Raw genomic sequence first — 14008 nt, 5'->3', positions numbered from 1 at the left:
TGTATCACATGGTTCCACAGTGGGGAGGGGGGTTTAAGAAAGAGGTTCTCCTAATGTAACCACATCACTAGAAAAGACAATAATGCTGGGAAAAACAGAAGGGAGTAGAAAAAGAGGAAGGCCAAAAGAGATGGATTGATTCCATAAAGGAAGCCACAGACCTGAACTTACAAGATCTGAACAGGGTGGGTCATGACAGATGTTCTTGGAGGTCACTGATTCATAGGGTCGCCATAAATCGTAGTCAACTTGAAGGCACATAACAACAACAAATGTAACCACATAGCTGTTCTTTAGCTGAATGAGCAGTCAAGGCCAAATCAGCTTTTGTTCTCTAGCCATGTTCTATGCTTCCCCCCCCCCGGCATGGTGATAATGGCACACTGAGCAAGATATCTGTAATTGTATTACAGATGTTTAGTTTGCCAAATTCTGTCTTCTTTCCCCCCCCCAAAAAAGCAAACACATATTCCTTATTTGAAAAGACTACTCTCCATTTATGAACATGGCAGCTCCAGAAGATGCACCCTAACACCTCTCAGTGCATCTGCATACTAATTGTAATGGTCACAATCAACCTTGGTTTATTCCAGACTGGTTTCAAAATGGCTTTTCATTTCAAGACAGCCATAGCCATTATAACTAGCCAGCTTGATGCATTGGAGCAGGTCTGCATGAACACCCAATTCTAAGCAAGTGGAGTTTCTATAAAGGTGCAGCAGAGGCTGATGTAGCAACCTGTGTTTCCACCATTTTTTTTAAAAAAATCTCAGACATGTACATACATTGTAGTCTAGAGTTTCTCAGTGGAAGGTAGGTCTTCCTTAGTGGAAGGTAACCATCTTCCTTACATATTTCCATCCTGAATGAATGAAGATTTACCCTTTGAGCCAAGGGTGCCATTTGCAGGACTTGCTTAACATCAAAGTGAGTCAAGGGAAGGATATGCAAGTAGGTTGTATCTAAGCCAATTTTCAGCGGCAGCAGCAGCCTACAGTGTGAAAGTGACCCCTTTTGCCCCACCAAATGTTTTAATTCCAGGCAACACTTTGTAGAAATGACACTTAGGCAGTGATCTGATACACACTTACCTGGGAGTAAGTCCTATTGAACCCAATGGAGCTTACTTCTGAGTAGACATGTATTGGATTGCAGCTTTAGTTGCTAAAATCAAAAGGGAGTGTTGTTAAAATAATAAGATTTAAGTCGTTACAAAACACATCAGGCTTGTTTTATTTGGGCTGCTGTTTGGGGTTGCTTTTTCTGAGCTTCTAGGGCACTGCTGCATAGGAACCTTCAAGATTTTCTTCACAACTATGAGGAAAGCAACATTGGGTCCATGGCATATGTGCACGGGTGGAGGTGGGGTAGAAATTACAGGGAAAGCAATAGGCTGATGACATCACTCCTGCGCTCGTGCTCTCTCTCTCTCTCTGTTTTCTTTGTCATCCTCCCTGTATTGTGGGAAAGCAATGGGATGGTTGTTCAGGATTGGATTATAGAAACTGATGAGCAACAGAACAGCTAACTTGTCTGCGAGGGTAATTGAGAATGCAATGATGAACAGATTGGAAATGCAATAAAATTCCTGTTGCCATCCAAATCTCGCAGAGTCCTTGAAAAAGTAAGTATGCTGGTAGTTCAAAAAAATATTCCAAATTGGCTGATGCTCTTAAATCCATGATGCTGATTTTACAAAATCATGATTTCCAAACAGAATGTGGGTGCTGCCTACCCTTCTATTACTGTTTCCTGGGTTTGGGGTCTCATGGAGTTTAAAATGTTTATTTGCATATGTAAGGACAAGAGATTTAAGTTAAGAGAAAGAACTCTTACAATTCCAATAAAGAATCTCCAAACAGGAGAAACTGTTCAGCAACCCCATGAAGCTTGTCTAGATTTCTTTCAGAGAAATTTGTGTAGATCCTAAAATTATGGACTCTTTTCAGCACCCATCAATTTTTGGTGTATTTGTGTTGCAAATAATACAATGAACAATGGATGTACACACACACACACATATATATATACCAAAGAAAACCATCTCATTTATAGAGAGTGAAACATTGGCTTCAATTGTTAAAACCAAAAATGTTGTTCACATTCTTGGAAGAGAATCCAGCCATACAATTGTTTATGAGTTCTATGGCTGTTTTCATTCCCAAATTGCAAGTCATGTAATTTTCACCAGTGGAAAACTGTATGCTGCATGAAACTCCCCTATGTACACAATGGATAATAATTCAGTAAGAATGAGCTCTCGCTTTCAGACTTCTGGAACAGATGTGCAATGAACATTTAGTTAGGGGAATGCAAGTATATGAACATTCTGAAAGAGAATCAAATCACTGGCTACAAGTTGGTCTTTAAGTCATCCTGCTTGAATACTGTAATTCATTAAGAGCACAACAAATCCAATATGCTACACCATGTGAGTAGGGAAGGCTCCTCATCTAGCCTGCAACATGTGCTTTGTACTTGTTTTATGAATGTAATTTTATTGTTGGTTTCATGTGGGACATCACTATATTTTTTCTTAACTTTGGTTATATAGAAATTTTTGCAAATAAATAAAACAGATTGTATTCAGAAGAAAACATGCCTGATCTTATAACCTCCGCTAAACTGCATTAGATACAGAAAAATACTGGAATCTCACTCTAGCAAAGGAGATCTATGTATGGAAATAGCCTTCCACTTGCATAGCTGATATAGATGGGCATCCATTTGCATAGCAGTTGTGCATCTGGATTAATGTTCCCACCTGCATTGCAGTGCTCATTGGAGCCCCACCAATGCATACCAAGATACAGATCCTGATCTGGGGCCAGCACCAGCAACTGTTAACACACAGCTATTTGTCCATCACCTGTAATCTTCCAATGGTAAGCTTTCATTGTGAAGTTAATTCTTCTTAAACTTTACATAAGGATTGGAGCAGATAGCCACACACAACTATTGTGCTAAGTTATTATCAGGACAAGAACCAGCCTTGTGCTACTGCCCTGTGTGGTGAACCACTAAGGCTACAGCCAGTGCAGTCAGTGGACAATTCTGAGATTCTGTAGTGACTGCCATTAGCTGCTCCTGACCTGGCAAGATTAAAAAGCCTTCCTGATTAGGCTGGAACTTTGCCTGGGCAATGACAGTATATTTTATTGGTATTTTAAGTGCCGGCTTTGTATTTGTAATTTGTATTCTTATCTGCTCTGGACTCCCAATGATTGGAAGGGCGCTATATAAATCGATGGAAACAGAGAGTGTTACCAGCCTTTGTCTTCTGGTTCCTGAGTCCTCCTGACGCAGTTACCAGCTTCCATTTCTCACTCAATGGCTTCTTAAGGCCCAGCACTGATCTGTGGAGACCCAGCATAATGGAAGGTCCTTGCTTTAGGGAACTTCCGCTGAAGCATCTTTCAAAGGCGTCTGATAAAATTACTAAGGAAACACTGTGGGTGTTTTCTAGAAGAGGACTTTGTTTAACATCCAAGGCCCTGCTCCAGGTGCCTACTCCGAGGGTAGCTCGGAGGATGTCAACAAGGGAGAGCGCCTTCTCAGTGGTGGCCCCCAAATTATGGAATCATTTCCCTGATGAGGCACGCCTGGTGCCAACACTGTTATCTTTTCGGCGCCAGGTCAAGACTTTCCTCTTTTCCCACGCATTTTAGCATGTGTTTTAATTGGCTTTTAAATATGTGTTTTTAAATGTGTATATTTGTTTTTATGTTTTAATTGTTGTAAACCGCCTGAACAACTTCAGCTATGGGGCGGTATACAAATTTAATAAATAAATAAAATAAAATGCTAGAACTATTTGGTTTCTTGATCCAGACTTAAAAACAAAGAAATAAATGCCATTCACTGTAAGGTTAAAAAGGCAGTTACCTTTATATTAGAACATTCTCTCTTTGCATGTAAATTCTAAGCTATCACTGAACACTGGAATTAGGTTACATCTGAATTTCTAAAATGAAGAGGTTTAAAGAAATAAATTGAGAAATGTTTAATTCACAGAATAATCACCACCACTTACATACAAACAGTTGCTGACAATGACAGCTTGTCTTCACCCTAGGCAAACCACTAAGATTTCTGGCACCAGTTTTGCATGTGCAGTGCAAGTTACAAAAAGAGAGTATGTATATTTAAAATACTCCAAAGTACTTCAAAGAATTGCATTTCCATTTTAAAAGACAGAGAGATTTCTATCTGGTACCCAGTATTCTTGAGCAGATGCTGAGGGCCCAATGCCCTACAAGGGACCGCCATCCCCCAGAGACCTCTGTAGCTGCTCCTTGTGGCTCTCAATTTGCTCATCCCCTCACCCACCCAGTTGGACTAGCGGCTGTAGGGTAAGGAACAGCAGCTGCTGCCACTCGCACAAATGCCCTCTCCCAAAGTGGCAATGAATGCTGTTCCGCCTACTTTTCCACACAGCTGGTTCTCTCGCTTGCCCACTCCAACTCTCTGGGCAAGTGAGGAAGGAGTGGCAATGAGGGCACATGAAGTGTGTGTGTCCCACCACAAGCATCATTCTGAAGTGACCCCAACTGTGGAACCAACAATTGTAGACAGTGTATACTTTGGGGGAAGGGGCTAATTTAGGCTGGACTGAGGAACGGTTTGGTTCTCTTTGGGTCTTCTTTTGCATGTATATTTAGCAAGCAGCAGTTCCTTACAATGCCTCCACAACTGGTGGGGGGTTATTTAATAGAACAGGAGGCATACATTTGGACTCCTCAGTTAAAAAGGAAAAAGACTTCCTTTACCTAGCAGTGCTATTCTGTGGATGCCATTGCTGCTGAATCTCACGTATCAGATTGGTCAGTACTATGGTTATTTATTGATACAAAGTTCATTATTTACATCCCCAAGATTACAGCACAGGCCGAATGGAAATGAGATCAACCCAGAAATGAAGAACAGTCTTCGGTGAGATTTGTCTACTGAAAATAGCAGATAGGCAACTAACTATGGCAAATTACATCATAAGAAATACTGTATATTTTGTGAAAACTACAGTAGCTACTGTTTTCAGTGACTGGTGGTGATGCGAGATTTTTGTGGCCATGAGAGGTTGGTTATACACCTGGATGAAGGTAGTGTAAGTGGCCGTGAAGAGCAGGAAGAGTTCAATTTTTATAACATGTGAATCATTGCCACCTCCTATAGAAAATCCAGTCTAGATTCCCCTGCAAATACATTTTATAATTCCCAGTGAGTGTTTGGTCTATGACAGGTTCAGCAGAATCCATTAATCATAGAAGGTATCAGGAGGAATCCTATGTACTTTCCAGCTGCTGTAATATGATTGTGTAAAACAACAAAGGGATTCATGGGGATTAGCTTTCCTGGCCTCTTCAACAGGAAAATGTACTGAAGACACATGCAAACAATTTTGAATCCTGTCTATGTCAGCAAATAGAAAGAAATCTTCCAGTTAACATCCTCCCTGTGTAGAATTGGATATGGACTCTAAATTAGAATTTGCTTCTTAGAAATTTCATCTAAAATAGGTAGAATCCCCCCTGAGAGACAAACAAACGACCTTAAAAGTCTATCTGCCAAATAGTTCTGATATGCCCATAGCTTTTAGGCTACTTCAATGAGAAAAACTGAAATGTTAGCCTTTCCTTTATTTTTATTCTTTTAAATCAGGCATCCCAAGAGAAGAGAGAGTTTTAAACCTTTGTTTTGTTTTAAACATAGCCCTGGATTTATGACTGTGGCTTTTTAAAGGGTTCCCTTTGAAGAGATGTTTATCTCACCCTTACCCATTCTCTTGAGATAGCTGCAGGGTGCACAGTGGAACATTGTTGACTTAGGATTTAGAAATGGGCTAGGGTTAGAGAGTCAACCTCCTAACACAGGTGGCTGCTATTGAGCTGAAAATGCCGCAAGATAAATCTAAGAAAGGGTTATTTTAATAATCTTGGATAAAAATGAAAGAAAGGAGTTCTGTTGTAAATGGGTTCACAATGTCCGCCTTTGAAATAAGACACCGGAGTTGATTGGTACCACTGAGAAAGCCCTAGGATAGGGATAGCCAAATTGGTGTCCCTTCAGTGTTCTGGACTATGACTCCCATAATCTCTGACTGACCACTGACACTGCTGAGGGCCTGATGGGAGTTATATTCCATAATATCTAGTGGGCACCACATCGGCTACTCTCACTCTAGGGGCATCTTATATAAAATGGTGACAGAAGGCATATCCAGATGGCTCTAATTCTGGGCACTGGGCACACACCAATAGTTCACTTGGCAGATCATGACCACTGTGGGCCATGCAATCCACACAACTGGCTTCATGTAGTTACCAGAGGGATATCCTGAATGGGAAAACATCTGCCTTTTACCAGGCCACTTCCCCACACTCCTGGTTGTGTGCTAAAGGATCCCACCAAGAACACAGCAAGCTGCTATCTGATGGAGTGGCATCCTGGTTTTACTCGTACTTCCATGTTTCAAACATGAAACCTGTTTGATCTTCCACATTTGGAGAAGGCCAGCCATCAAAGTCTATTTCTTAGTTAAGTATAGGGAAAAGCTAGTGTCTATGGCCTGAAGCTAGTGCCATGGGAATGGGGGCTAGTGGCTAAAGCAGTGGCCCGGTCCATTGATGACAGTACAGCTTATTTTTTGCAGATTCATCCTACATAGGTAAGTGAAAAGACAAGACACAAGGAGCTGGATCCAGATCAAGTTATTTGCATTTAGCTCCTGGTACAAGTATGTCAGTCATGTCTACTTTTTCACGCTGATTTCAATAGGACTGAAGTGTGAACAACTTTCTCTGGATCCAGCCCAGGGTTTCATCACTACCAACCATTAGCTCCCAGACCCGACAATAAAAGCATCAATTCCTTATCCTCATTTGTTCCTTTATGAGCTTGATGGCATGGGAAGTTTCTCTGCCATCTTAGCACTTTAGTGCTAAATGTGGAAGCACAGAACACCTGCCGTCATGGCTCCGAGCAGCCATGCAGTTGCTATCATGTAAGCTGGCACTGCAGGTCTCTGGAACTGCATTGCAGACGCAAGGGACTACAGAGTGGTCCCCATGGGTGGGTGCCATGTGATTTGCCCAGCCATTGCCTGCATTTGATAGGAAAAGCGGCCACTACTACCATACCTTAGGGTGTGCCTCTTATTTGCCCAGAGCTCTGTCATCCATGCCACTATGGTATAATTCTTTCCAAACATTAATACAGCTTAAAATTATCACTCATCCTTGCAAATGCTCTTTGGAGAGTACTTGGTTATAGTCCACACTTCTGTCACTTTATAAACTCTCTACCTAGGCAAATAAAATACTAGTTAAAAAAAAATCAAATGGCAATAATCCATGTTGACTTATTTTATTAACATTTACCCACATATGCTACTGGATAACATCTGTGTCATGTTTAGCATGAGTTGGCATGAAGAGTTCCAGACAGAAACTGAAAAATACCTACAAATGCAGGAGTCCTCCACTCACAGGCTGAAACTAGAAATTACAGGAATCTTACACCTACAGCCAAAAGCAGACCTCTGTGCCTTCCCTTAATCAAACAACATACTTGATCTGATGGTATTACACTCTGTTCCCATGTTGTCACAAGTAGCAGCCAATGAAGCAGAGACAGAGAAACACACAGTATGATATTGTGCATTTTGTTTTCCTAGATATTACTAGAGAAAGAGGAGATCTTGAAGGCAGTTATACGTCTCCAGTAGCATCTAGTTCTGACCTCGACATATTTGTACCTGTAGCTATACTTCCCTCCACCCCTGATATAGACAGATTCTATTTCTTGTATGATCCGCACATTCCTCCTGCCAGTGTACAGCTTTTAGTCAAAAGCAGAAGAGCATATCATTTTACAATTCAAAAATTATGAACTCACACAGCTTCAAGGCAAGAAGAATTTAAAAAATGCCTAGCTCTGACCTGAGAGTCAAGTGGATTTCAAGATGAGGCTGCATCTTCTGAGGCTGGTTGGGTAGACAGTTCCTTTTAATATCAGAAAATAAGGAAAACTTGGCCATTGGGTTTTGATCAACAGCCAGAGAAACACACAGCCATGTTTATTATTTTCGGACATATGGAGCATCCCTCAAGGTGCATCTGAAATATCTGCATGTTTGAGGCACAGGGAGCTTCTTTGAGTTGCCCACACAGAAGCCATGCAAACCGCTTGGTAAAGGAAATGGGTGGCAAGCAGGGTGCTGCGTTCCAGTTTGGAGCAGCAGCATGGAAGCCTTTGCAGAACAAGCTGAGCTGATGAGTCAGTCATCTGTCCTTCCAGAACAGCAAGTGCCTACAAGCTTTTGAAAAGTATTATGAGTATGATGGTGGATGAAGCCTTAGAAGAGGAAGAGATAAACAAGCCAGGGAAGGACCATAACTCAGCGGCGGAGCATATGCTTTGTGTGCAGGAGGTTCCGGGTTCGATCCCAGCTTCTCCAGTTAATAAAGGGCAGGAAATGATGGATAAAGCGGATACTGGAGCGTTTGCTGCCAGTTAGAACAAACAGTGCTGGGCTAGCTTGACCGATGTTTTAAAGCGGCTTCCTGTGTTCCTACGCTAAGAGAAATCTGCTGGAAGTGAGGAGGGACCTTATTAGTGACATCTGCACACCAAGAAAAAAAAATCAATTACATGAATCTTGATTATCCCAATTACACAGGAAGAAGACTGGTGGTGGGAGCTATCTTATGGCAGGGCTTGTGGTCACTAACAGTGCAATCCTATGCATGTTCACCCAGCAGTCCCACTGTGTTCGATGGGCCTTACTCCCAGGAAAGTGTGCATCGTTTTGCAGCCTAAAGCTCTATGATTCTGCGAACCCTATTCTCTGAATTCATTGCCTCCCTCCTGCTATGACGTCGCATGGCACTGTCACTCGGTGTAAAGAGCACTCCCTTCTACCCAAACTCTTTAATCAACCATTTCCAATGTGCTCTAGTACTTATCCAAACTGTATTGTATCCAAAACTGGTGGAGGCGGTGGGCTTGATCCCATACAGAAAAGGTTAGTTGCGTAAAGCAGCAACATACTAGCAAGAACCAGAAAGATGAGAATGCAACTTAATCAGCCTTTTTAAGCTGCTCATTGTAGAGCCCACCCCTCCTTCCAAGAGATGTTAATACTCAACAGGACTGCGCTGTTGTGGAGCGAATTGAGTTCAACCTTCCAAGGACATCTAGTTTTCCTCGCTTTCTTGGGCCCAAAGGGAGAATAAACAGATCACATAACCAAATGACCATTCACAGCTGCCCTTCCACCCAGGATTTAGAAGACTAATCTCTAAAAGGAGAAAATGGGATGCATCAGCCTTATCTACAGAAGTTATTGCCACAAGATGTGGCGATGGCAACCAGCTAAGACGGCTTTCAAACAGGCAGTGACAAATTCACAGGGGATAAGAACATAAGAACATAAGAACATGAGAAGGGCCTGCTGGATCAGGCCAGTGGCCCATCTAGTCCAGCATCCTGTTCTCACAGTGGCCAACCAGGTGCCTGGGGGAAGCCCGCAAGCAGGACCTGAGTGCAAGGACACTCTCCCCTCCTGAGGCTTCCAGCAACTGGTTTTCAGAAGCATGTTGCCTCTGACTAGGGTGGCACAGCATAGCCATCACAGCTAGTAGCCATTGATAGCCCTGTCCTCCATGAATTTGTCTAATCTTCTTTTAAAGCCATCCAAGCTGGTGGCCATTACTGCATCTTGTGGGAGCAAATTCCATAGTTTAACTATGTGCTGAGTAAAGAAGTACTTCCTTTTGTCTGTCCTGAATCTTCCAACATTCAGCTTCTTTGAATGTCCACGAGTTCTAGTATTATGAGAGAGGGAGAAGAACTTTTCTCTATCCACTTTCTCAATGCCATGCATAATTTTATACACTTCTATCATGTCTCCTCTGACCCGCCTTTTCTCTAAACTAAAAAGCCCCAAATGCTGCAACCTTTCCTCGTATGGGAGTCGCTCCATCCCCTTGATCATTCTGGTTGCCCTGTTCTGAACCTTTTCCAACTCTATGATATCCTTTTTGAGATGAGGCGACCAGAACTGTACACAGTATTCCAAATGCGGCCGCACCATAGATTTATACAACGGCATTATGATATCGGCTGTTTTATTTTCAATACCTTTCCTAATTATCGCTAGCATGGAATTTGCCTTTTTCACAGCTGCCGCACACTGGGTCGACATTTTCATCGTGCTGTCCACTACAACCCCGAGGTCTCTCTCCTGGTCGGTCACCGCCAGTTCAGACCCCATGAGCGTATATGTGAAATTCAGATTTTTTGCTCCAATATGCATAATTTTACACTTGTTTATATTGAATTGCATTTGCCATTTTTCTGCCCATTCACTCAGTTTGGAGAGGTCTTTTTGGAGCTCTTCGCAATCCCTTTTTGTTTTAACAACCCTGAACAATTTAGTGTCATCAGCAAACTTGGCTATTTTTCTGTCAGTGGCTATTAGTCATGATGGCTAAATGGAACTTCCAGCTCCCGAGGCAGAATAACTCTGAATACCAATTGCTAGGGAGAAAACTACCTTCATGTCCTCTGGTGAGCTTCCCAGAAACATTTAGCTGGCCCCTGTGCAAAGCCGGATACTGGACTAGATGGCCTTTGGTCTGACCAAGTACGGCTGGTCTTATGTACTGCTGTACCCCATAACCCCAGGATCATCCTCTAACCTTCCTGGTTGAAAAGGTGGTTGTGGAAAAATAACCTTTTCTAACAGTGCACAGGCCTCTGGACTTGTCCTGTTACCAGCTTTGCAACTTCTCCCTTACCAAGGCCAGCTGGTCCCTGTGTACATCATCCATCACTCCACAATGCAAAAGTTCACTCTGGGATGTAGTCCCTGAAGGAGTTGAAGCTCAGGCTCCTGCCACCTGAGGTCAGAGTTGAGTTGGCATGAATCTTTGGGATTTTCTCCATTAATTTAGATGCTGCTCGCCTCTTGAACGATCCTGGGGAAAAATGCCCTTGCTTCATCAGCTCATTGTACAAGGTGTTGAAAACCATCACAGTCTCCTCGTAGCTGTCCCTGGTAGAGATCTCATAGAAAGGATGCTTCAGGGCCTTGGAGAGGTTCTCCCCATCCTCAAGGGACACCATTCGGTCAAACTGCAGGTCCTTCTTGTTTCCAACAATCACAACTGGTGGCTCTCCACTTGCACTGCTCCGCTTTGGGCTGGAATGGATGTGGTTAATGAGGAAACAGAGCCTCATGACCTCGTCGAAGCTACACCTGTCAGTGACAGAGTAAACCACAGCAAAGCCATCTCCCCACTTAATCTTCTCTTCAATATGTAGAGAGTCCTCCTCCTAGGATAGAGGGACCAATCGCAAATCAGTATAAGCATGGCACCTTCTCTGCAAAGAGCCCACAACATCTATATACAACTACCAATGATGGGTTTATGTACCCTCTTCCCACTCCCTGATCACTACAAACTGCAACGTTTCCCCAGCCCAGTTGTTGATCACGTTTGGTCTGCTGCTTTCCATCAAGTTTGGCCAACAGAGAATGCTCACTATATAACCTGCAACAAAATGTTGCAGTGCGAAATGCTTCTGATAAAGCTTCCAGCCACTCCATTCAGTTCCCCTCGTTTTTCATTCCTCCCAACCCCTGGAAAGTCTGTCAGTATTCTGTGCCCACTGGGCATGCTCAGTCATCAGTGGACTTTGGGTTTTTTCCCCTCTAAATTTTTTTTGGATTTCTGCAAGCCTCAGAGTCGTCCCCCGCACTCCCCAAGTTTGTTGATACCTCCCTCTTGTGTGTGGATAGTGCCCGTTCAGACTACATAAGAATCCACACTTGGAGAATGAGGTTGCTATTAGTATATAAGATGCTCTGGTGACACAGCAGCTGCTAAATTGTATACTGTCTGTTGCTTAAGGAAAGGAACTGAATGCATTCAATTTAAATTCCAGAAGGGTAGCCATGTTGGCCTGTTTCCTTAAAGCAGGGGTGGCTAAAGCTATGGCTCTCCAGATGTTGTTGGACTCCAATTCCCATCAGCCCCAGCCATCGTGGTTGGGGATGATGACAGTTGTAGTTCCCAACATCTGGAGGGGCACAGGTTAGTCACCCAGGCCTTAAAGGCTAACAGATTTATTGTGCCATAAACCTTTGTGGACTATAACACAAACATGCGTTCTAATCCATGAATATAGGAAGCTGCTTTTTCTGAGCCAGAACATTGCTCTATATCGCCCAGTATTGTTTACACTGACTGGCAGCAGCTCTCCAGGCTTTTAGACAGGAGACATTCCCATCTCTCCCTTGAGACACCAGGGATTGAACCCAGGCCCCCCTGCATGCAAAACAGATGCTCTACAACTGAGCCTATGGCCCTTCCCTAAAAGCTTATGCCACAGTCTCAGTAGTGGCACCAGAAACAAATTTCTGGGGGGCATAGAAGGGGCAAAATATATTTCTAGGTGGAGGGGGACAAGCTCCTTGTTTGGGGGGATACTTGTCCCCCTTGCCCCCTGCCCTCCCTTGGCACTGCCCCTGATAAGTCTGTGTCTTTAACATGCCACAAGTCAATGTGTTAGATTTAATTCAAATCTCTGGTAGCATTCACAAAGCCAGAATGTTGCTCAGAAAGGGAGGGCAATAACTAGGTCTAACACATTTTGAAACTAAAATGATCGGTGCTTACTTTGAAATAAATATAGGTATCTCCTTATTGTAAAAGGATATTTTACTATTTCATAAATCCCTTTGTCCAGTACCAATCTGAGGCATTGCCTAAATGTGGGTGTTGAACCTGCGTTTCCCCAGTCATATTCCAGCACTCTAACCATGAAACCACCACACACTGGCTCTTTGTATCTGAAAAACACTTAAAGCAACTATGTAAGGTCAGTTGGTACAATTGCTCCACACTGCAGAGGGGTTAAGGCTAAAAGACAGTGGTTGTATCAGGCCACCCAGTGAGTTCATGACTGATGCAAGGTTTAGTCCAGGGATTTCTACGCTAGTAGCCGTTATATTGCTAACTCTAGCTCTCGGAAACATATGTGTGAGAGCACAGTCTCAAGAGATTGCTGAACACGTTACTGACCCTGTAACGCAATTTAACTGCCCACTTCATCTATAGAATTCAAGGGGACCAAGAATAAATTCAGCTTCCACTTCCAACTCCACCTTTTTTTATTAGTGCATGTTTCTGTGTGAGAAGTTAACTCTTGCAAGAGAACCACTAAGTGATAGCTGAGGATTAATTAATTCAGAACAAAAGAGAAGTGACTCTTGTAAAAATAAATAATTACTATCTAAGAACTAATCTTGTGTGATTTTATTTGGCTCCCCAGATCTAAATGCTATTCTACATTCTGATAATATCCCCTACATCAGCGCCAGAAAGCCTCCAGGACATCTTAACAGGAGACAACAGACTGATCAAAACAGAGAAAGGTGACAACATGCTTCACTGCTGTTCACAAATTCCTATTACATTTGGCTTTCTCTCCATTCCAAATGTGAAAGCTGCAAAACTAGCTCTCTGTAAGTGAAGTGGGTCTTCATTTAAGATGTTTTTTTTTTTTTAACCTCTGCAGCTTTTAACATATAGACATTATCCAGGCTATTCTGGACAAAACATCCTGTTGACCTTATAGTCAGATGATCTATTTAACTTTAATAAACATTTCATTAAGATTTCAGTGTTTGGTTCTCCCATCATCTAACCCTTGTGAACGTATTTTTCTTTTGTCACATAAAGATGAAGGTTTTCATGACTAAATTCAGCCTCATCTCACACCTGCAGCATGCAAGCCAGCAAGCACACTCCTGTTTCCATTTCTTCTTTTCTTTGCATTTCTTGCCATCTTAGTCTTTGCTCCTCACTCGCATCTCTACCTTGTCTTCCATACTTCCCTCACACTTGCCAGGTCCATAGGATGACTGCAGCCAAACCTCAGGTCTATCAATAAAACCATTAGTATACAAGGAAAGTCCACAGTGTGTTCTGTGCACCTTGAC

At 42.7% G+C, this 14008-nt stretch overlaps 1 protein-coding gene across 2 annotated transcripts in view; it reads right to left on the bottom strand.

Moving 5' to 3' along the window:
- Positions 1-4076: 4076 nt before the first annotated feature.
- Positions 4077-14008, bottom strand: part of LOC133376934 (ras-related and estrogen-regulated growth inhibitor-like) — a 49637-nt gene continuing 39705 nt past the window's right edge. For both annotated transcript variants that reach the window (XM_061609923.1, XM_061609924.1), the window contains exon 4: positions 4077-11337. In XM_061609923.1, coding sequence (XP_061465907.1) covers positions 10852-11337 — 486 coding nt within the window. In that variant the 3' untranslated portion in view covers positions 4077-10851. The remainder of the gene's footprint in view (positions 11338-14008) is intronic.

Source organism: Rhineura floridana, chromosome 2, assembly GCF_030035675.1.
Source record: "Rhineura floridana isolate rRhiFlo1 chromosome 2, rRhiFlo1.hap2, whole genome shotgun sequence".
In the NCBI taxonomy this organism is placed as follows: Eukaryota; Metazoa; Chordata; class Lepidosauria; order Squamata; family Rhineuridae; genus Rhineura; species Rhineura floridana.
This window is presented reverse-complemented; position numbering and strand designations above follow the sequence as displayed.